This window comes from Cucumis sativus, chromosome 6 (genome assembly GCF_000004075.3).
Source record: "Cucumis sativus cultivar 9930 chromosome 6, Cucumber_9930_V3, whole genome shotgun sequence".
Taxonomy (NCBI): Eukaryota; Viridiplantae; Streptophyta; class Magnoliopsida; order Cucurbitales; family Cucurbitaceae; genus Cucumis; species Cucumis sativus.
Window position 1 is genome coordinate 21,430,836 of NC_026660.2, and position 22,014 is coordinate 21,452,849.

The following is a 22,014-nucleotide window of genomic DNA, read 5'->3' on the forward strand; positions in this document are numbered from 1 at the left end:
GGTAATTAATAATGATGGGTTGAATGGAGGTTTTGAATAAAGTGAACGTGGAAATTTGATACAAAGATTATAGGAATTGAGAAGTACATTATTGTTGTTGTTGTAGTCATTTTCAAGATTTTCCATATGGAAAGTGAATTTAGTGTCATTTCATATTTTAATCTTCTAAGGTCTACCCAAAGTTAGTGGTCAATATCACAATTATTTTATCCCAACTTATGTTCATTTTTTCTTTTTCTTCTTTATGGTCTAAGGACTCTGAACCCTCAAATTTGTTTCTTTCCTTTTTTTGGTTGGAAACACACACACATGTATATATATGAGATTATTTAGATTAAAACATTTATTTCGATTGATGTATTTTCAATATTCAATACTTTTAAGAATGGTTCCTTTTATCCCATTTTATTTTTATTTTTATATCATGGCTTTTTAATAAATAAAAAAAATAGTATGACACTTACATTTCAATTCATTTACCTTATACAAATTTGTAGTAAAAGAGTTCCATAGGGTATAAAATCAGTAAAATTTTGCAAATATATTGAAATGGAAAATTTGGGATTAGCTAGAGTGCACCTATATTGAGTTGACGTGAACACTCTCGAATATTAATATATATATAAAGTGTGTGATCGAACAAAAATTGAATGAAGAATATAATAAACATTTTGAAAGTATAGAAAGGAAAGTGGACCAAACCCCAACAAAATAATATATAAATCAAAATAGGATCAAAGAGATGAGTAATTTTTTGAGATGAACATGTAATAAATTAACATTCAAAAGTGTGTTTGAGAGTAATAGTTAGAGCAATAATTTTAGAAGGAAAAAAGAAATAGGTACAATTCCTTTTTTAAAATCGATTTCTAAACCATCAAAATTCAAATTTATGTTTTGTAAGAACTTTTAAAATTGATTTTCAATAATGATTTTTTATACAAAAGTCATTTTAAAACTTTTAAAACTATCAAATTACCAAGAAGAGTATTTTGGGTTTTTTGAAAAACTATATAAAATATCGTAGTGATTTTCAATTAATCATCTTCCCACAATTTCTAGAGAGGTGATACTTCAAAATAAATTTTAGAGTGATTTCTTATTCTTCTAAAATCATGTTTTAGATTTTCAAACACCATATTTTAAAAAACAATTACTACAAAACACACTAAAAAAAACATAAATAAGATTTAGCTTTAACTTCATATATGACTTTTAAACATACAGATGATCATTTATTTATTTATTTTAACTAAATTTTTGAAAAAGAAAAATGGAATTACCGCACGAAGTACATCTTCATGAACAGAAAAAAAAATCATTATCAAAAGCAAAATGAGACGACCGAATCATTTCACCATGCTAAAAAAGAGAGAAGATTCTCACCTGCAGCAGAATTTTGAAAACATATGATAAAAATGGAAACTTTAGTTATACTATGGTAATAGAAATTGAATTTGTGTTTGTTTTAGTATTTATACTATCAATTTTTGTTCATTTCAATCCATTGGAAATGAATAATAATGAAAACTAAAACAAACATGAATTGGCAAAAAGAAACAGAAACCAAAAGTAAAAGTAAAAGGACAGAAAAAGAAGAGTCCAAAGATGACAACAAAATTGGAGAAGGCGTGGGAGGACACGTGAAGGGCAAGTGAAAGAAGAAGCAACAGTGGTAGTAATAGGCTGAGCATTCTCAGAAAGCATTACAGAGAACAGAACAAAACTTCAAGTTGCAAAAAAGAAAGTATAGTTTGGACATTCTGATAAAGCAAATTCTAAAACAAACCCATCATACCACAAAAGACAACCACCACATAACATTCATCTAGACTAAAAGGCTAAAAAGACTTGGAGAGAGAGAGAGAAAAAGTAGAGATATCTGCTGATATTTATGATATTGTATAAGATTAGTGATGAGTCAACAATATCTCACTGCATTTGAGGTACAACAAACCCAAAGAGTAATGTTATAAAAAAAGAAATACCACACCCATTCATCATACAAACCTAAAGTTTGCCACTTTTTTCACCCCTCAAATTCAGGAAGACTCATCACAACTGACAAACTTGTTTGCAGGTGAAGGAAAAAAAAAAAAAAAAGAACTATGGATGGGATCTTGCAAAAACTATTAAGATGACTGACTTGAGAGTTTTAAGCACTGTCCATTTGGATGTTGCTGCTGGTTGAGTTTCGTGGATTAGCGCCAAAGGGATTTGAAGAGAAACTGTTTTGAGTTTGGCCAGCACCAAATGTAAACTCGTGGGAGGGTACATCTATGGTCGGGCGGGAGAAGATTGATGTTGCACCAATGGTGTTGAATGGAGTTATAGGAACTGGGTCGCCAGTCTTCGGGAAGCCAAAGCCAAACGAAGGCAGACCAACAGGAGGGAGGATTGGCAGGGTTGGGAGGGAGTTTTCTGGTAATCCGAAAACCTTCTGCTCATACGCTTGCAGCTGCTGAAGAATAGCTATTTTCACAGACCAAAAATGTTAGTCTAAGATTATTTGCGGAAACGTTCCCAAAAAGAATAGAAACCATTGAAAATGAAAGAAAAAGAAGAAAAACAATCAAAAATGAATGAAAAGGAAAACAATCAGAACATGGATAATTCATAGTACTTCAGTAGAGAGCAAGCGGATGCAGTTGAAACCTATGTGATGAACAGAAATGAAGAAATGGATTACAATTTGTTTCTTCCAATCCATTTGGTAAGAAAACAGATTAACATATGAGCACCTTCATGGTTCGTAACTTAGTAGTAGAGGTAAAAACATGTCTTATGGCACCTTGTAAACCAAGGAACGGGCATTAGACTGAATTATTCAGAGATTTAGGGAGAATTGAATGGCAGAAAATACGACAGAAAATTCAGGATAATGTGTGATATACTTACATTCAGTTAATTCAACGGACGGCCTCCGTTCTTTCACCCATTGATAACTCTGAGCAAGTCTCCAACCTTTACATTTCATCAAGAATGCTATAACAATAGCTGAAGACCTGCAATACATAAGTGTAACCTATTAGAGAGGATGGTTATGCAGATCTAAACTTCTATCATATGACCATTTTTTTTTATCCCAAGTCTGACTGGGAATACATAATTGCAGAGTTCTAATTTTATCCAAGAATATAGGAAAGGATAACAAAAACAAATAATTCAAACCTATTTTTTCCTGACATGCAGTGCACTAGAACCCGAGCCTTGTCTCTTTCACATAGCTCTGAAAATCACAAGCAACGTTGTGAAAGTTAGACTTTTGGCATAAATGAATGACAGGAAGCTAATGACATGTTCTTAACCAAAAGTCATTTGTTCAGTGTAATCTTATATTGTATTGAAGTAACAGGCTAAGATACTCATGGAAAGACTATTATGCATCGCTTGTTAAAGTCAAATTTGAACGAAGAATGTTGCAACACATGGACCAACTTAACAAATGAATTAGCATATATAGTACATTTTGGGAATATAAAGAAAGGCCACCTAGAAATTCAACCGCGTCATCAAAAGGTAAAGTCTTATCATATTGGAGACAGTGATATGTGAAGGAGTTCTTGTAGAGATTTTGGCAAGCAGGCACAGTCTGCAAACATAGAGTGGAGAAAACCGAATGTCAGGCATTTATTTTTAGATCGTCCAATGCATTTCAAAGGCATGTGATGATGCATGACTTCTACGACATCTGAAAGAGATAACCGTGATATGTATTCTACAATGAAATTGCTTTTTAGAATGACCATAAACCCGATAAAATTTATTTTTATATCCATGGAAGCTGACAACTTGATATCATTGCATTCGTTGTAGATAATACATAATCGATTAGAAAAATAACTCAACCCATCCATTTGACAATGCTACATATTTCAATCTATTGGCGTGTACAAAAAAGGTATGCTCATCAACCAATTTTTTACCGTAACTGTTTCATTCCAATGGATTCTATATGAAACAAGATAACCAACACCCATCACCCACAGACAGCAGTCCTACCTATTTTTTAACCTCAATGGTCAACTGCCCCATTAAGATCCAAATGAGCAATAACATAACAAGCAATCTAATCAATCGATTGTCTCCCCCAAATTACTCGCAAACCAGTTCACGCATATCAGAGTTGAAATGGAAAAGATACAAAACAATAAGATAACAGAACAGTCTAAAAAGGCTTAAATCCATTACCTAGAGGAGAAAAACAAAAAGGCAAGCACTATAACAACCTAAAGTCTCAATCAAATGTATGTACTTGATTCAAAAAGGGAAAGAATAGAATCTAATGACAAAGAGAATGATGAAATGAAAACGTACATTAAGAACGCGGGAGATTCCTTGAGTCTTCAAAAGTTCAGAGCGTGAAGCGTTATCATAGCTTCCCAAATAAAGAAACTCCGGCAAGATCTCAGAAGGAAAAGCACTAACTTGCAGAGAAGTTTTCTCCGATGTAGCAGGAACACGATGACCACAAATCCCACAAACTTCCCCTTCCTCATATTTGTGATAATGGCCACAAACCCCACAAGGGTTCTCTCTTTCCCTCTTCCTCATAGTCTAAAACCAAGATTTAGCTCTGACCCAGATGAGAAAAACAAACACTACGGCCGATGAAACAGAAAGCCCCCAAATTAGAATACAATCACAATCGGACTAAACAAGAAGGGAATAAACCCAAAATCCATATCAATTCCCATCGAGATAGAGACAAAATTAAGGGGATTCGAAAGATGGGTTGTTAGAAGAAAGGGAAAAACAAAACTAAACAAAAGCGCTTCTGCAGGTAGCAGATGCAGAAGGGCGTTACCACGAAGCTTCTTTGAATTAGATTGCGTGAGGTAGAGTATTTGAAATTGGGTGCCTGAGTTCTGCTTCTGACAACAAAAACGCAAATGGATCAACAGCTATTATATATATGAAATCGCCAGATACAGACAGATGACATCACAAAACGCAGGGTTTCTTCAAGATTCCCCAGATGCGTTGGCTTGGACATGTGATATACTCCATAAAACCAAAACCAAAAAAAAAAAAAAAAAAACTAACTTTTCTTTCTTCTCGATCTTCTGGTTTTTCACTGCTTCGTAACTTTACTTTAATATCAATGTTTTTCAAACATTTCAATTGATTTTCCTTAATGTTGATCTCATTAAAAATTAGCAATTATTAACATTCATTTCCAAATATAAACTTAACCCCTCCTCCAAATCTGATTATTACTTTAAAAAAAACAAAAAAACTTTTAATAGAATCCGATATCATTCGTTATGATGTAACTCATCTAACCATCATCGATTGAGTTAAGTTAGTGATAAATAACGTCTTACATTATTAAAGGATTAAATAATTTTAAGTTCAATCTATGCTCGTAATTACTAAATAAGATTTAATATGTTATGGGTTTCTTTTAACTCTAGATATTGTAAAGTTGTACAAGTTGTCTTATGAAATTAACCGAGCTATTTACAAGAAACACTCATAGATATTAGAAAAAAGTTCCAACGTAACACTTTTAAGAAAATAGTACTAAAATGTACCTTTATTACACATAGTTCACTCACATCTAACAAATACTATAAATTGAAAGAATATACAATCCTTACAAAATAATAAATTATATGCAATTTTAGCGGTGTGCCGATCTCGTCATTATATTTAAATCATAATCATACACCAATTTATTTCGTATTGATACTAAAAGAAAAGCTATTTTCATGCTACAAACTATCTATTATCGTCAACTATTACTCTAGAGAAGTAAATACATCATTTGTCATTTTAAATTGACGTGTAAGGTATAAAATTTCAAAATGAATACTTTTATAGTTCGATATTTAACAAAAAAAAAAAAAAAAAAGACAATTTAAAATATTTTCATATTAAACTATCTAAAATGAAAGATGGGTATATATCGTTTCTGGACTCGAGGGACTAAAATGTAATTTGTGAATCATATGGACAAAATAAATATTTGGCCAAATATTAAAGATTTACATCCATCTAAAAAGAAAAAGAAAACTGAAAAGAAATCATATTTTTGTTAGAATAGCTGAGAGGTTTATCCAACTTATGAGTAATAAAGATCCAATCATTTTGTTCCACGTCTCTGGACCCACACATATCCAAGGCAAAGAATTTTATTCACTTTTTCCACAAACGTAATTTATACGCATTGGGTGAGATTCTTTTAGTTTTATCTGTAGACTATGTAATTAAAATCACTTTTACTGAAATGGTTTTAATGATTTCAAAATCTGTATAAAACAATTCACCACTTGGGTGTCTTTATTTTTACTACTTAAGAAACACTCATGGAATAGTTTTAACAGTCTTCTTTACAACATAAAGCTAATAAAAGGAGAAGTGATCTCCATCAGAAGAAAAGTAGTGGTTGGGGTTTAGGAAGCGTTTGCATCAATCAAACTCTAAATAAAGCCAAAGCTATTGCCTTGATATTTTTCTTGTGTTCAACCTGGCTGGCTTTGATTCAAGTTCTTTGACTTTACGAGTGGGATCTTACCAATCCTAATTCATGAATGAATCTAGACATCTGTAAAATGTTGCATATTAAAATCATCAGTGCAATACAATCTCATAAAAACGAAGAAAGTATACTCATTCTTGTGACAGTGATGTCTCTCAACTAGAATGATGTATGCTAGCTAAATGTTAAGACTACAAAGGCCAAAAACGGAACTTCCCTTCATCTCTTGTACAATGAGCGATAGCGAACCACGTCGAGAAGAAACAAAGCGAAAGGTTCATGCATGATTGTCCCAAGCAATTTATTCCTTCACTCGAGGACCCGACAGCAAAGAAAGATATCTTAATTTAGATGAGGATGGGGACTATAGAGAGTGGGACGGTGTGTACTTGGTTGTCTTGTAGGTACATTAATATGCATGTGTTGTGGTTTGGAGGTGCTTTAAGGTTATAGGGAAAAGTAAAGGAAGAGAGGTCCAGGCTAACTCCATCAGTGTACTACCAAGGCAGGAACTTCAGCTGCCTTGTCTGGTCTTTGTTTTAGTTCTTAAATTGTCTCTTTCTTCCATTTGACCCATCTCGGGTTTTCACCTCCTAACTGGATAATTCATTCTGCTGATAGTAAAAGTTCAACTAGATACAGAACACAGAGGTCCATGGGTAGAAAGAAATCATGACTATTCTATTACGAACTATCAAGATTGTAAGTTGGTCTTTTGGTTCAGTTTCTGGCTAAACTCAGCCTATTGTTGTAAGAAAAAACTGACGCCGACATCACTGTTGCATGAGAAAAACTGATCATAACCACAAAACCAACCAAAACTGAACTGACGGAAATGGAAAAAGTCTAGTCAGATCCTAGTTCAGTCAAGAAAAATTTTGTACCTTACCTTATATGACACCAAACTAACCATCATGTATAAGCTTAAACCAACTGAGCCGAATTGTGAACTTTTTTGGCTCAAGCTTCCACCTCTATATGAACTGATTGATCATAACCAACAAAAACAACCAAAACTGAACTGACAGAAATGGACAGGTCTATTCAGATCCAATCAGTCAATAAAATTTTGTACCTGACCTCATATAAAACCAAACTGACCAACATGAATAACTTAAACCCGAATTTTGGACTTTTATGGTTCCAGCTTCCATCTCTATATGCATTATAACCCTAAACATGTGTCACTATGGCTATTAATGAGGCAAAGTAAAGATGTTGCTAAGGGCCTAATGCTAAAGAAACCAACAATAAATTTACAGAGAAATAATTACCTATGTTCCTGTTTCTCTGTTTTGAGGTTAAATAATTACACTTTGTAACCATCGATTCATATCCTACACTAATACTCTGACTTGAATCCTTCAGTGAGAGGAACCACTTTTGCCGTCAAGTTCGACTGCAGCTTTGATACTGCTTTACGGATGTCCTGCAATTCAAAAAACATTTACTCGTCAGTGATTTGCTGAAATATGACAATAATACTATTAGGACTCAGCTCAAAGATTAAAAGCAATTTTGGATAATCTTGAAATCTGCTTCTAAAAAGTATTAAAATCTGATAATATGTCAAACTATACACACACACACATGTATTAAAAAAATTCAAGCGTCCCCAGGTGTCATGTCCTACTAGCATGTCACCATCTCACATGTTGCGTGTATGTGAATGTTCTTTTTAGGCTCCAACTATGACTTCTTGAAAGCTTAAATGGTAGAATTTCAATTACGTTTTGTTTTGAGAGAGGAAACTGACTATCCAGCTAATCAATCAAACATGCCCGATAGAGAGTGCATACAATAAATCCAGTACTGAGCCCGCAGTTGTGAAGTGAACTAATGCACGTTAGAGACTTATCACAATGATTCATGAGAATGCAGCACAAAATGAACTTCATTAAAATAAGTTTCACCTCTATATGGTATCGAGATGAAAAATGAGTAAGAAGAATAGCCTTATTTCGAATCCACTGTGCATTTTCAATGATCTGCAATTTTGCAACATCATAGAGTCAATTCTTGCATCCACAATGATGATTCAACCATAGGACGAAGATACTTGAACAAAACTAAGATGATCCATGGAACGGAACATTAGAACAAAAATTGGGAAGGATTTATTTTCCTCATCATAAAACGAAAACATATTTCATAAATGACAATAAATGGTCAATAGTGTAACCAACAAAAAGGGCAATTCATCACATAAAAGGAGACAGCCAATGCTTAAAATACCTCAAATATGTGAGTGTGACCATGTTGCCGTGCATGTTCTATGCTAACTGCTTCGTCCAGAAAAGTTGCCTGTTTAAAGAGGATATATATATCAGGAAGTTTTTTTTTTAATAATAAAAATAATAATAAGATAAAGAAGATAACACCTATGTCAGTGTCTTGCCTTGTTTTTATTTTTAGACGTGAATTATCCTGCGTGACCATTTGAAGCCAATTAATAATGGTGATAGGACTTAGAGTCATTGTTTTTTCTTTTTACTGGGTGGGGGAGTCGTTAAGTTTGCTGGGAATCATTGACTACGCGATTTGAAGTTTTCTTGTTCTGAAACTTCCTAATACAGTTTGCAATCTTTTCTGCCAAACTGGATACAGAAAAAACATTCTGGCCATGGAGGAGTATACTGAAGCATGATACGATTCAAATTTTAAGTTATTCAAATTTCAAAATATTGGAGAATCAATAAAGAAAAACATTGAATTCCTTTCCAACTATGAGCTATGAATAGGAATTCAATGTGATACTTCTAAAAAGTAGAAAAATGATATAGATACCTTTGTGATATGCCTATTAAATTGATTGAGGAAGAGCATAGTTCATATACTTTTGAAGGCCCATAACACTTGTGTACCAAACTGAGCAACCAGCTAATTTTCCCTCCTGCCCTTTCTATCCTTAATACTGATGATTACAAAAAAGCATTCCATTTCACACACATGGCCATGGCATCCTTTTGTTTTAACTCATGACAAACTCCTAACACATAGCTAGCCTATTGCTTAGACCATGTAATTTTCTCCCAGAGTAAGTCAAACAGATGGAGGGGTTTTTCCTATCCATATCTAACAAACAAAAATGTTCGAGGACTAGTCTTGCAAGACAGATAGCCAACTAACTACTTTGTAATGAAGTCAATTGAAGGACGTGGAACATCTAGTTCTCATAATGCTGAAGGAAGGATGAGGGTCAAAGTGGATGGAAACAAATGAGACACACAACATGGATGCTAACAGTACGTAGGTAATTTGGCAAAAGCAAGATTGGAGAGTGGAAAACCAACAGCAAAGTTGTCCCAAAAATTTTGAGAGCCAAGCCGGGAGTCCCTAAAGGCCTAAACACAAATTCTGTGCATGTTTCCAAGATTTTTGAGGTGAAATGAGGATTATTATCAGCAGCAGAGGGATTGATTAGCACACCTGGGCACGTATAAGCGTCAAATAGTACAGCAAAGAGAAGGCTTCCCAAGTGACCATGGGAATTGAAGAGGGTAGGCTGTTGAGATATCCCACCTCTGTGGCAGAAGACAGAGGAAAAGGGAAAAAGAAAAGAATTATTTAGCCCATGGCTTAAACCATCCTTGAGAAAGTACATTTTCAGATACCAGTGGTTCCTATGTACAGATACCACCCCTCAATGATGATAGCACCTTTTGCTGCTATAAGTCTTACTGTTACTTACCTGAAAATGTCGCAAGGGAAGTTGGGTAATTCTGTGATTATTTTGGGCTTAGGTTTGCTTTGAGAGTGGTGTGCATCTAGGCTTAAGTTTTCTTGTCCTTCAAGTTTTTAATACAATCACAATCTCCTTACTATAGGGTTACTATCATGTTGTTGTAACAAATAGTCAGATCATGATGGGAATCCCCAAACAGATCTTGAAAAAAGAAAAAATGCCAAAAGCAGAGCAAACATTTCACACGCATGGCAATTGCTGGAACAAGTCATTTTCTCATCGGAAATTACTATGGAGTACTGAAGATAGTTTAGAAATTGCAAACAAGCTGAACCAGAGTTGACAGTCTCTACCTCAGTTATAAGAATTTTTGCCCTCAATGCATCGGCATTACGGGGATCAAGCATAAAATCTGGTGTTGTATCACCCGTGAAGGCCACCTCCGGAGACAATATGGTGTCTGTAATCTAAAACAAAAATTTCAAAATCAAACCAGTGCCAAATATAGAAAGACTAAATAGTGATGCCAAACTGTTGGTGCAATACATGCCTCAACTCCAGATTTCTTTAGCTTCTCGATCTGTTTCCCCTTAAGATGCATGTATTGCTTCTTCAATTTTTTTCTAACTGAGTAAATGACATAACCCTGCATAAAGTTAATTAGTTACAATTACATGAGAGATATTTTGAACATCAAAAAATAAAAACTGTCATTGTCAAACCAAAACCCAGCTAATTGTTGTAACCAGACAAAATGTACAATCCTAAAAGTTGGTCATTGGTCACTGCTCACATACTGACCTCAACCAAAAGACAGCTACCACTTGGGTCAAATGAATATGGTAATTCAAACATGGTCCTCACTACAATTCTAATGCCAAAAACATTCGTGCAATAGGATTTGCTACCCAAGTATTCTTTCTAAAGAAGGCAATCACAATCAGCTATAAGAAATATAATTCCTCAAACTACTCCGCCATATAATAATTATTTCTTACACATGAAGAACCTGTTCACTACAAGAACCCTATAATCTATTTTCCTTTCCTGTAAACGAGAAATTGAATAGACCTCAATTCCTGAGTACTCTAGAATCTCTAAGATCCCCATCTACATGTATAAAACAAATAATATGGCATACTATGAAAATAGAACATCCTTGAATGTTGAATATTTCAAAGAAACTCTTTCCCCTCTAGTAAGAAAGAGAGACAGGGAGGTCATACCTGGCTTGGTATCACATGATGAGTTTCAAATGCTCTGCAGACAAGATTATTACGCATTTCATATGTTTCTCCTGGATTCAATTATGCATCATTACTTTCACGTCATACAAACGAAAATGCACACTTAAGTTAAAATGAGGAACAACTAAGCTAAAATAAGAAACCTACCCACATCTAGTGCAACCAAATCAACGTCCAACTCCACCTGGCCCATGTTCCTGTGAATCTCAAGTAGTTTTTCCACATCTTCTTTAATACTAGCAGGCAAAAATACTGTAGGAGGACTTAAACTATATAAGCCACGACTAGCTACATACATTGGTAGCCCACCCTGAACCAGAACAAGTTGAAAATCACCATCACTAACATAAATTGGAGCTGATTAGTCACAATCATTAACATAAATTGTCTGTAAAATGGGTTCACGAGCTAATTCAGTAATCTAATGAAGTTAAGAACTTTAATGTTAGTTAGTAGGTCTGTCTTTTAATGGGTTGGTTTTGTGGGGCTGGTTTTTTGCGTATGCCCTTGTATCCTTTCATTCTTTCTCAATGAAATTTATCGTTTTCATAATAATAATAATAATAATAATAAAATAAAAAATAAATAAATTTTAAAAAGAAGAAGAAGAAGAAGAAGAAAATAACTTTAACCAGAAATCACTGCAGTCTACACCAGTCCCTTTTCAGTTTTTATATTAGTTATCGATTCTTAGTTAGTAGGTCTGTCAATAATTGTTACTAAAATTAGCTGATAATGCTTAAACCCCAAACCGAAAAAGTATCTGTAAAGATAGTGTTGGTTATTGGATGAAGAACAAGTTCATAATTCTTGAAGAAATCTGATTCTTAGTTCCCATAGTGAATATTAAGTTAAGAAATTAGTCTAAGAGATTTCAACTAAGCTTAATGTAAGAGATTACAAATAGCACATACTTAACTGGGTAGAAATTAGTGCATACCGCATAGTAGATAGTAACTTAAGAAAACCTTTAGTGAAGTTACATCAAAGATAATAGAAGCAGGATAAGGTTAACTAGTTCAACTAAGGAAACTTACAATGTGATCAAGGTGGGCGTGAGTGATAAATACAAAGTTTTGCTGAATTGCACGGGATGGGCACCTCCCAATATCAAATGCACACTTGAATTCGGGAATGATAACACAAGTTTCTTGCCCACCAACTGAGATTCCCTCGATTGAATACCCTTCTAAATCAACCCCTTTACGATTAACCTGTGACCGTGCTCTCCGGTACTCTTCTTCGACGCCGATTGTAGATAAAAGACCGGAATCTCTGAAGGAATTTACAGGATTCAGATGACTTTGGAGAGCAACTCCCGGAGGTTTGGGTGTGTGTAAAAGAGGTTGATGAAATGGGAAAACTTGAGGAGGTCTGAGAGGCGAAATGGGGATAGAAATTTGCATCTTGTAATGGGTTAGAAGGGAAATAATGACATAAGATTGTGAAAGGAATTGGAGGAAGAAGAAATGGGGTTTAGGGGAGGTTTAATTGGTCTCCGATGGGAAAGGAAAACACAAGAGTAAAAGGATTTGGATATGTGACTGCACCACCTCCTTGGGAAGATGGCTTCAAAAATTAACAAATAATAAATAAATAAATACATACATATATATATATATATATATATATGCGCGTATATATGTGCGTATATATGTGGGTGTATATATTTGGGTGTATATATGTGTGTATATATGTGGGTGTATATACACACAAAATATAACAATGTATCAAATATGGTCTTTTATTAGTGTATTGCATAGCAGTAGAAGTCTATTGAATATTTGTATATTTGGTAAATATTTGCTATAATTTTCTAATATACAATATTTTTTAAAGATTTAATTTTAAATAAAATTAAAGAAAAAAATAGGATTGTTTCAAGAGTATGTTGGATGGATGACCTAAATAATTCGACGAAATATGTTAAATGACCTTTTGTCGGTGTCGAAATATACTTCTACACATGCATAAAAGAATCTTAGTATCGCTTCTCTCTTGCTCTCTCTTCGTTTTCTCACTCACATATCATCATGCTCACTTAATCGTGATCGCTTTAGCTCTTTCTTAGTTAGGCTTGATCATCATTCACTCTCTCTTGCTCTCAGTCTTGGCCTTTCTTACTCAAAGCTCATTGTAGTTGGTTCAACGAAGTTGCTCGTGCTAGAGAAAAAGAAGAAGATTAGAGAAGGAGAAGACGACCACCAAGAAGAAGAAGACACAACTAAAGGAAAAAATGGAGGGGGAACATTGGAGAAGAGGAGGAAAAAGGGCAATAATGTAACTTCATGTGGTCATAACATCGAGTCGACATTTCACAAATACTTTTTCAAGAAATAGGTCATTTGTCATTTTAGACCTTCAAAATAGGTTTTGTAGACTATTTTCTATTGTTTCAAATATAGCAAAATAAATTAAAATATTTACTGATATTACAAAATATTATTGTGCAGTAGACACAGATAGACTATGATAGTCTACTATCATCTATTATCAATAGACACTCAGTTCATCACAGTAACATTTTTCTACATTTGTAAATATTTTCAATATTTTCATCATTTAAAATAATTATTTAAAGAAGTAAGCCGAAGTAACAGTAAAAAGTTATTTTATAGCCGTAAGTACAAAATGGAAAATTTTCAGTCATTTTGCTACAAGCGTAGATAAGTTGGTTTTAGTGTGTATGAAAAGATTTTATAGTATAGATTGGATTCACATATACTTTTAATTAGAAAAATAATATTTTGGTAGCCGAGTCTATTAGTAACCACAACATATAGCAATTTTAGAGGTAATACTTTTTTTTAAAGAGGTATTTTTAATACAACTATAGTGTAAATTCAAACTCGAGAACTCTTGTCCTTAGGTACAAACAGACCTTAAGTTGAGCTCATGTTGATAAAGACATTTTAGAACCAGCAAATATATCCAAGTGTATCAATGATAAGCTTATATCGTTTTATGGATTCTTATGATCTATGGTTGATAGACCAATATAATCTATAGTGATAGACTTTGACCATTTTTTTTATATTTGTAATTTTTTTAAAATTTTATTATATGTACCAATAATTTGAATATAATTGTTATACTTGCACCTATTTCTAGAAAAAAAAATTGTTTGCCTTTTAATTTTTTTTTGGTTATATATATGTTACTACATTCAATCTAATTATTCAGTTCTAGTTAAACAGCAAAAGCTTTTGGTAGGATGTCAGATGTTAATCCCAAGACAAAAAGAAAACCTTAGTGTTGAAGCTGATAGATAGAAAATACCCTCAAATTGAAGTACTAACACAGAACTTCACAACCAAAATATTACATCAAAATAATATCCAATCACTACAGATAATGAAGATTGGTACAATGGGATGGAAGAAGGTAAAAAAGGGAGAGAGGAAATATATTTGCAATGCTGTTCAACAAGAGCAAAGCAATTATTGTCTACATTTAGGAAACAAAATTATGTTTAGTAGATCTGAAGCACAATCCATTAAATGCAAAAGCATTTGGAAATGATAGCATTTGCTATTGAATGTGTTTCTGATCTACCACAGCTAACTGGGAATTGAGTTCATAACTAGAACTATAGATAATAAATGGCATAACGCACAACTTATTGTAAAATCTCCTAAGTGCAGCCTTGCTCTTGCACATGGAGCTTAAGAATTTTCCTAGACTGAATCACTTGCTCATGGTTGAAGACAAATAGAAGTTCCAAAATATAGAGGCCACAGACATGAATGCCACCCGACCTTGGAGTGGCACGACCCTGTAAGATGTCACAAATGGTTCGGTCAAATTCAGGATAATGTCCTCACTAATTCAAAACACGAACATGCAATTGCAAGAGTTATAAACAGAGAATGGCTCACTCTCAAATCCTCAAGTTTTTACTCTTCATGAGAATAGAACACATACCAGGTTCATCGGGCCCATCAGAAGGAGATCAGATGAATAATTTTGTGGTTCAAAGATTTGAAACATTGTAGATCAGTGATGTCTGTCTTATATACACAGATTTTTAAAAGATGATATTGTGTTACTGTTTTGACTCATTTACTATAGGTTAACTATATTAACAAAATTCTGGACAATGTAATTGAGTGAAGGCCCTGTTCCGGAAAAAGCAGTAGACAAAACAACATCCAAAAAGTCTATCAAAAGATGAGAGAGAATACTAGAACAAACGACCATCTTTTTAAGGTTAGCCATTTTTCATAATGAAAACGTGAGTAATAGGAAGAGAACCCACATGGGGGTAACTAAATAAGAATAATTACCAAAAATTCAATATGCTGACAGGAATCCAGAACCTAACCCCTGCAAAAGAGATTAAAAAAAAAAAGTGATTTCATTACACTTGTGTTCTTAGGCAACAAAAGGCCCTAATCAGAGACGTTTTTTTTTTTACCATATGACAATGTCGGAAGAGCATCTTTTCGGTACATTTCAGGAAGCTGGGAGAGTTTTCCTAGCCAGAGACTGTTCCATGCAAATACAACACCAATAACTGCTGGACCAAGAACAATTTGGTTCAAGACAACCTGAAGAAGAAACAATTATGAAAAAATTTCATAGAACTTGTTGTATATGCTTGATGTTCAACTTCAGACACTAAGATAAGAATTAAACACACAATCAACTGTACCTTAAGAATAAGATTCTCCACCGATTTCTTAGGCAAAACATGATCAAGATAGTTGTACCATGCAAAGGATCCTGGACCATAGAGTAGAAATCCATAAGAAGCCATCCGCAAAGACCGGATCCAATCATGTTCTGAAAATATGTTCATCTGGAAAAAGAATTTTGATCCAAGAAAAATAAACGGTTAGAGACCACATCAGAAATGCATCACAAAAAAAAAAAAAAAAAAAAAAATCTACTATAGACAGAATGAAAAACAAATATATTTAATAGCAACAGTTCCAGTTCCACCGTTCAGTCCAAGAAAATTGGCCCATTCAAGTCCAAACAGGTAAAATTGACAGTGGCGGCCCAGAAAACTTGAGCAGACACCACAAACATGCACAATACAAATTACGAACAAAGAACCAAGCATGCCCTAAGTTACCAAATACAGAACAATTCGAAATTCAAAATTACAAGAAAACAATCAATTGGAGTGAAGAACCAAAGAGAGGGAAGCTAACCTTGTCGGCAGAGGCAGAATCAGAGAGAGCAGTGGAATTCAAAGCGATTCCTTTACGATACCGGCCAATGAACTGAGCGATAGTGTCGCCGGAGAGAGTGAGACAGCCTGCAGTGATGTACTGCTTAAGAGGGAAACGAAAACCAGATCCACCAGTTGCTTCCAAGGAATTAGAGGATTTGGGCTCGAATGATCTTCTCTTGTTGTTACGAGAAGATTTGGAATGAGAAAGGAGGAAGTTCCAGGCCCAGAGGCCGCCATTGCCTCCGCTGAAAGCATCCATGCCGGAAAGGGAAAGAGGGTAGCAAGTATGTGAGGACGGAGGAAACTATTTAACCGTCAGAGATGAAGAGTCCGGCTGCTTTCTTGTGCCGCGGCAAGGCATGTGTTTTTTTTGTGTACTAAGCTAACTCATCGAACCTTTAATCGATAAACGTGACCCCAATCAATACTTGCTACTCAAAAATATCTTACACTATCCATTTTTAGTTCAAATACAATATTCCTTTTGCTTCAATTTCAATCCCAAATTTCACAAAATATTTACTATCATCAAAAAAAATTCTATCGCTAATAATTCTTTTACCACTTATAAATATTTTAATTTATCTTGCTATTTTTAAAAAATACTTCTAATAAGTTATAGAAACTTAGTTTAGTTTAAGGTTCGATTGAAAAAATGTATTTAAAAAAATTCATTTTTGTTTTAATTATTTTTCTTACAAATTGTTTAAAATACATTTAAAATTTTATTTTGAGCGACTTTCAAACACTCTAGTTTTTCTTTTCAAAATAACTTATATTTTAAATTAACTATTTGTAAATGTAATACAAACACACTATTAATCTATAATTTTATTAAATCTTAAATCTAATGAATATAAAAAAATTGTACAAAAATAAAATATTATGAAAAAATATTTATAGTTTAGATATAATTAATTTTATTTTTAGTAGTTTTGTTCTATAAAATGTAAATAGTTTGTCGAATTTTTATTTAAAAAGAACGTGGGAATTATATGAATTAAAATATTAAATTTCATCTATCTCAGTAGGAATAAGGTTTGTGGGGTTTTAGATGATTTTATGACAACTAACATCACAAAGGAAGATTGAAGATTTCACAAATTTAGGTTTGAGAATTGAGAAAAGGAGAAATTGGGAGAGAACCAAGAAATGAAAAGGAAAGAATTAGATGAGAGCCAAATTGTTGGGTGTTGTTCCATATTCACATAACCAACGGCCCCTAAGTTGAGTTTTTTAATTTCTATTTTTTAAACAAACAATCAAAAAATAAAAATGTGGAGTTTGCAAAATACACCAAATTTATAATTTATGATAACAGAACTCATGTCGTTTATAAATAGATTATCATCTCATAGGATCAATTACTAATCATATTTATCAATTTTACAATATCCAAAAAGATGTGTTATGAACGGTTCTTTTTCTAATTTTTTTTGTTATTTGATGTAATTTTTCAGCATTTCAAGAAATTAGATACATAGTCTAATTGTTTATTATTATTTTTTTTTCAAAATAGTAAAAATGGACATCAAAATTGAAATTGGAAAGTCTTAAATACTCTAATTGATTCATGGATTTGCATGTGAAATCTGATTGTTATTCGATCCTCATTTGATTACTTTCTACTTTATTTTTTATTCAATTTTAGTTAGTGTTGTGAGATAATCATTTGGTTACCATTTGATTGTCTTTTTATTACCTTTTTTTTTTCTTTCAATTCTAGCTATTCTACTAATATAGACATTTCATTACTTTCTAATTGTCATAATAATTTTTAACGTTGTTTGATTGCCTTCTAATTGTCATTTGATTAGTTTCTATTCTTTGACATGTTTATTTGCTATTTGCTATTGATTGTTATTTAATTGCTATTGTATTTATTTGTTATTTTATTATTGTTTAATTGTTTATTGTTATTTGATATAGATCGTATATTTATTTGTTTCCTTTAACTTCATGGGTTCGCCAACACTGAATGTCAAATCATCGTTCTCAAAGTTTGACTTGAAATTTTGAGTTTCTTAAGGCTTCATGCATGTTTGTTAACTAGAAAATAAAAAAGGGCTTCATCATACCTAATTTTTAGTTTGAGAGAGTTATTTCTTAGTCATTTGATTTTCATTTGATTATGATAGGAAAGCTTTTTATTTGTCTTATTGACTTCTGATTCCATATAATTTCTTTATATTGTTTTTCACATAATTTATAGTTTTTAACCAAAAAAAATTCAGAAAACAAAGTATCAAATCATATGTCATAAATAGAAATTACAAAATAATTTGAAAATATCTAATAAAAATCACATTACAATCATAGAACAATTAGGTGACAATGAAATAGAAATCACAACGTAAACCCTAAATCGTACCTAACTTCTAATGAAAATAACTTTTTGAAATTTGTAAACAATAGTGTAGATTAGGTTTCACCATAAAAGCTAGCACGTTTTTTACGTTCAAATACTCTTTTCTCGGTCCATCTCGAACGAGATCGATATCGAAATTTAATCAAAAAATTGGTTTTGGTCTTCTACATACATCTCTCCATGTTACTCATCAAGATTTATTTTCCTCTCCAACTCCATCATGGCTATCACAGTTATTACATGTGTCATCATTATAGATGCTACTTCAGCTTTTGGAGGAATTGGTGGTTTAATATGGGGTATCAGAGCAGGTGGGGGATGGATGAATTGGTGGTTGAATATGGGGTATCAGAGCAGGTGGGGGATGGATGAATTGGTGGTGGTTGAATATGGGGTATCAGAGCAGGTGGGGGATGGATGAATTGGTGGTTTAATATGGGGTATTAGAGCAGGTGGTCCAGGGAGGTTGTGTTCAGTTCAAGCCCCTGCATTGTCGTTTCCTATCAATTTCCACTTGTTAGGCCTTTCAACCAGCTTAAGCTTTTGGATGTGGAAAATGATTTTAATTGGAGAGGAAACGACAATGCAGGGGCTTGAACACAAGACCTCCCTGGACCCAAGACCTCCCTGGACCACCTGCTCTGATACCATATTAAATCACCGATTCACCCAAAAGCTTAAGCTAGTGGTTGAAGGCAAATTTAATTATATATCACCAACAAAAGGGTGTGATTCTTTCTCCAATGAATTAGAAGCAGGAGCAAAGTTGTCAAGCGAAGAGCTCTGATGATGATCTTGCTTTCAGGAGATTTCGTCACTTGTTCCCAACTTTCCTTCACGAGGATATAACCTTATTCTTGTTCACACGATCTCCCTTGAATGGATGTTAGGGATAGCCTGAAAGGTCCCATGTAGTAGTTACTTGTGACGGTGGCTTTGGATGTGACTTTTTTGTTGTCATTTGTTGATTTGTTGATTTAGATGACAAGAGAGAGATGACCCACTAAGCACATCAATTTGTTCGCACAAGGTTTTTAGAGAAAGTGTTTTGTAGAGTTGAACTTGTATTGATGTTGACTTGATGTGATATGGTTTGTTTTCTAGTTAATGAATTTTTTGTTTTCTCTCGATTGAATGTGCACGCTTAATGTATAGAAGCGAAATGTTTGATATTCTTGAAGGCAGAGTCATGAAAGTATATTTGTATCTCTAAAAGACTTGAGCTTCAAGTGTGGTCAATTACATTGTAATCAGGTAGAGGAGTTAAGGAGTATTCCAATTGTGAGGAATTCTCTCTACGGCTCTCAAGTCTAAATTTTTTTATATTCACAACTGAAGAGAACTCCACTATTTATGGAATAGTTGTAAATATAGCAATTGGAATAATTTAATTAAGGTTATTTTCCGGTTCAATTGGACTTTAGTCTAAATTTTGATATTTAATTGAACCAAAATAATTAATTTAATCTAACGATTAATATAAAACACATGGCATAATCAAGATTTGTCAATTTACACCTTCAATATCAATTTAGGACATATTTTAATTAGTCTCAAATTTTATTATTTACAAATTTGTTGTTAATTTAATAAAAAATGTGACAATTCATAAATAGTCCAAAATTTCTTTTCAATCCTCATACATTAATTGTATCATTTTTATGAAACTGTTAATTTTCTTAATTAAAGCATAAATTACTTAAATATAATATATTGTAATCTTTACTATTTTGATAAAAAAAAAAAATTCAAGTGATTGTACACGCTAAGAACCAAGATTTTTATTAGGGATGATGGTCGGTGAATCAACTTTTCGACCAAATCACCATCGAATCAACTATAGTCAATTTAGTAAATGTTCAAATCGATCTCAACTATCAATAAATATATATATGTGGTCAGTCGATTTTTTGTCAGTTAGTTGGTTTGACACTACGAAATTCTTTTGAAATTTCTTGATTTGAAACTTTCCCAAACCAACCATGACCGATCCCATGGACGGGTCTATTAAGGGACCAGAGGCACTCATTCCCAGGTGTCAAATTACAATATATCTTAAAAAATGTGTTATTTTATTATAATCTGGCTTTGGTATAGTGGTTGTGCCCCCATCATTCTTCGACCGACTTCGATTTGACCAATCAATTTCCACACTCCCTCGTATTAGTACTAAAATGTATACAAAAGTAAGTTGGAAAATTTTCAAGATACACTTTGTTTGAGCTTGCAAAAAAAGGTGTCAAAAGAAATTTTAATCAATCTTTTTCTTAAATTAATTATATATATATATATAAGGTATTTACAAAAAAAAGAAGTGTCAACTTATTAAATCGGATTGAACACAATGCAATTCAAAAATAATTTTAGTTACGATCAAAATTCCTAAAGTAACTTGGTAAGAGTTATATTTAATGCGTTTTATAACAGGAAAAAGTCAAAGTATCATGATCATGTAGATTACACTATAGTTTAAGAATTTTTTCTTATATAAATCTACACGTGTTTATATATCATTGGAAAAAAGTGATTTTTTTTCCAAAAATAATCACCGCTTCTATACACTTCCGACGGAACACACTCCGAACAATATAATCCAATCTTCATACGGATATAACGTTCAAGATTTTCGTAATTTCTTTAGGAAATCCGAGAAATTACTCCTCTCCAGACAAGTATAAGTTCATCATCACATAATTGCTTAACATTCTTCTACTTTCTGAGAATTATTAGATGTTTGGGAGAACAAGAATGGTGTGCAATTCTTCAACTTCCATCAAACCATTGAAGGTGAAGGTAACGACGATAATGAAGCAGCCGAAGAAAGCAAAGCCAACGCCGACGATGGAAACTACTCCATTAACAGCGATCACATTTGACGATAAACATTATCGAGTGAGTATGTTGAAGAGTAGATTCGCGAGTACCATCTTGAAAGCACAGCAGCAACTTTCTGAAAGCAAGAGGAAGGTGTGCAATGTGGAGAAGAAACCTCCAACTCCAGCTTTGACTCCGATGGAGGAACGGAGAGAAGCCACTCGAGAGGCTTCG

The 22,014-nt window shown here is 33.3% G+C and overlaps 3 protein-coding genes across 4 annotated transcripts; all 3 read right to left on the reverse strand.

The window, feature by feature from the left end:
* Nucleotides 1–1,861: 1,861 nt before the first annotated feature.
* On the reverse strand, nucleotides 1,862–4,993 carry LOC101211000 (protein-tyrosine-phosphatase IBR5). The gene is made up of 5 exons (XM_031887315.1): nucleotides 4,318–4,993; nucleotides 3,493–3,592; nucleotides 3,172–3,229; nucleotides 2,899–3,005; nucleotides 1,862–2,472 (listed from the first exon to the last, which is right to left on the reverse strand). Exons 1-5 carry the CDS (start codon nucleotides 4,552–4,554, stop codon nucleotides 2,156–2,158), a joined length of 819 nt encoding a protein of 272 aa, XP_031743175.1. The 5' UTR covers nucleotides 4,555–4,993; the 3' UTR covers nucleotides 1,862–2,155.
* A 1,262-nt stretch (nucleotides 4,994–6,255) lies between these two features.
* On the reverse strand, nucleotides 6,256–12,987 carry LOC101211250 (tRNase Z TRZ2, chloroplastic). 2 transcript variants are annotated; one of them, XR_004217456.1, is made up of 9 exons: nucleotides 12,454–12,987; nucleotides 11,564–11,726; nucleotides 11,396–11,466; nucleotides 10,720–10,815; nucleotides 10,523–10,636; nucleotides 8,720–8,788; nucleotides 8,398–8,472; nucleotides 7,759–7,913; nucleotides 6,256–6,550 (listed from the first exon to the last, which is right to left on the reverse strand). XR_004217456.1 is itself a non-coding variant. In XM_004140083.3 (8 exons), the coding sequence occupies exons 1-8, from the start codon at nucleotides 12,820–12,822 to the stop codon at nucleotides 7,827–7,829; spliced, it is 1,044 nt and encodes a 347-aa protein (XP_004140131.1). In that variant the 5' UTR covers nucleotides 12,823–12,987; the 3' UTR covers nucleotides 7,502–7,826. The 2 variants fall into 2 exon arrangements, 1 of the variants encoding a protein (XP_004140131.1); XM_004140083.3 differs by lacking the exon at nucleotides 6,256–6,550 and having other exon boundaries at nucleotides 7,502–7,913.
* Nucleotides 12,988–14,683: 1,696 nt separating this feature from the next.
* LOC101211500 (protein sym-1) lies at nucleotides 14,684–17,027 on the reverse strand. Its single transcript, XM_004140084.3, has 5 exons — nucleotides 16,576–17,027; nucleotides 16,071–16,217; nucleotides 15,834–15,966; nucleotides 15,703–15,742; nucleotides 14,684–15,191 (listed from the first exon to the last, which is right to left on the reverse strand). The coding sequence occupies exons 1-5, from the start codon at nucleotides 16,855–16,857 to the stop codon at nucleotides 15,104–15,106; spliced, it is 690 nt and encodes a 229-aa protein (XP_004140132.1). The 5' UTR covers nucleotides 16,858–17,027; the 3' UTR covers nucleotides 14,684–15,103.
* Between the last annotated feature and the right edge of the window lie 4,987 nt (nucleotides 17,028–22,014).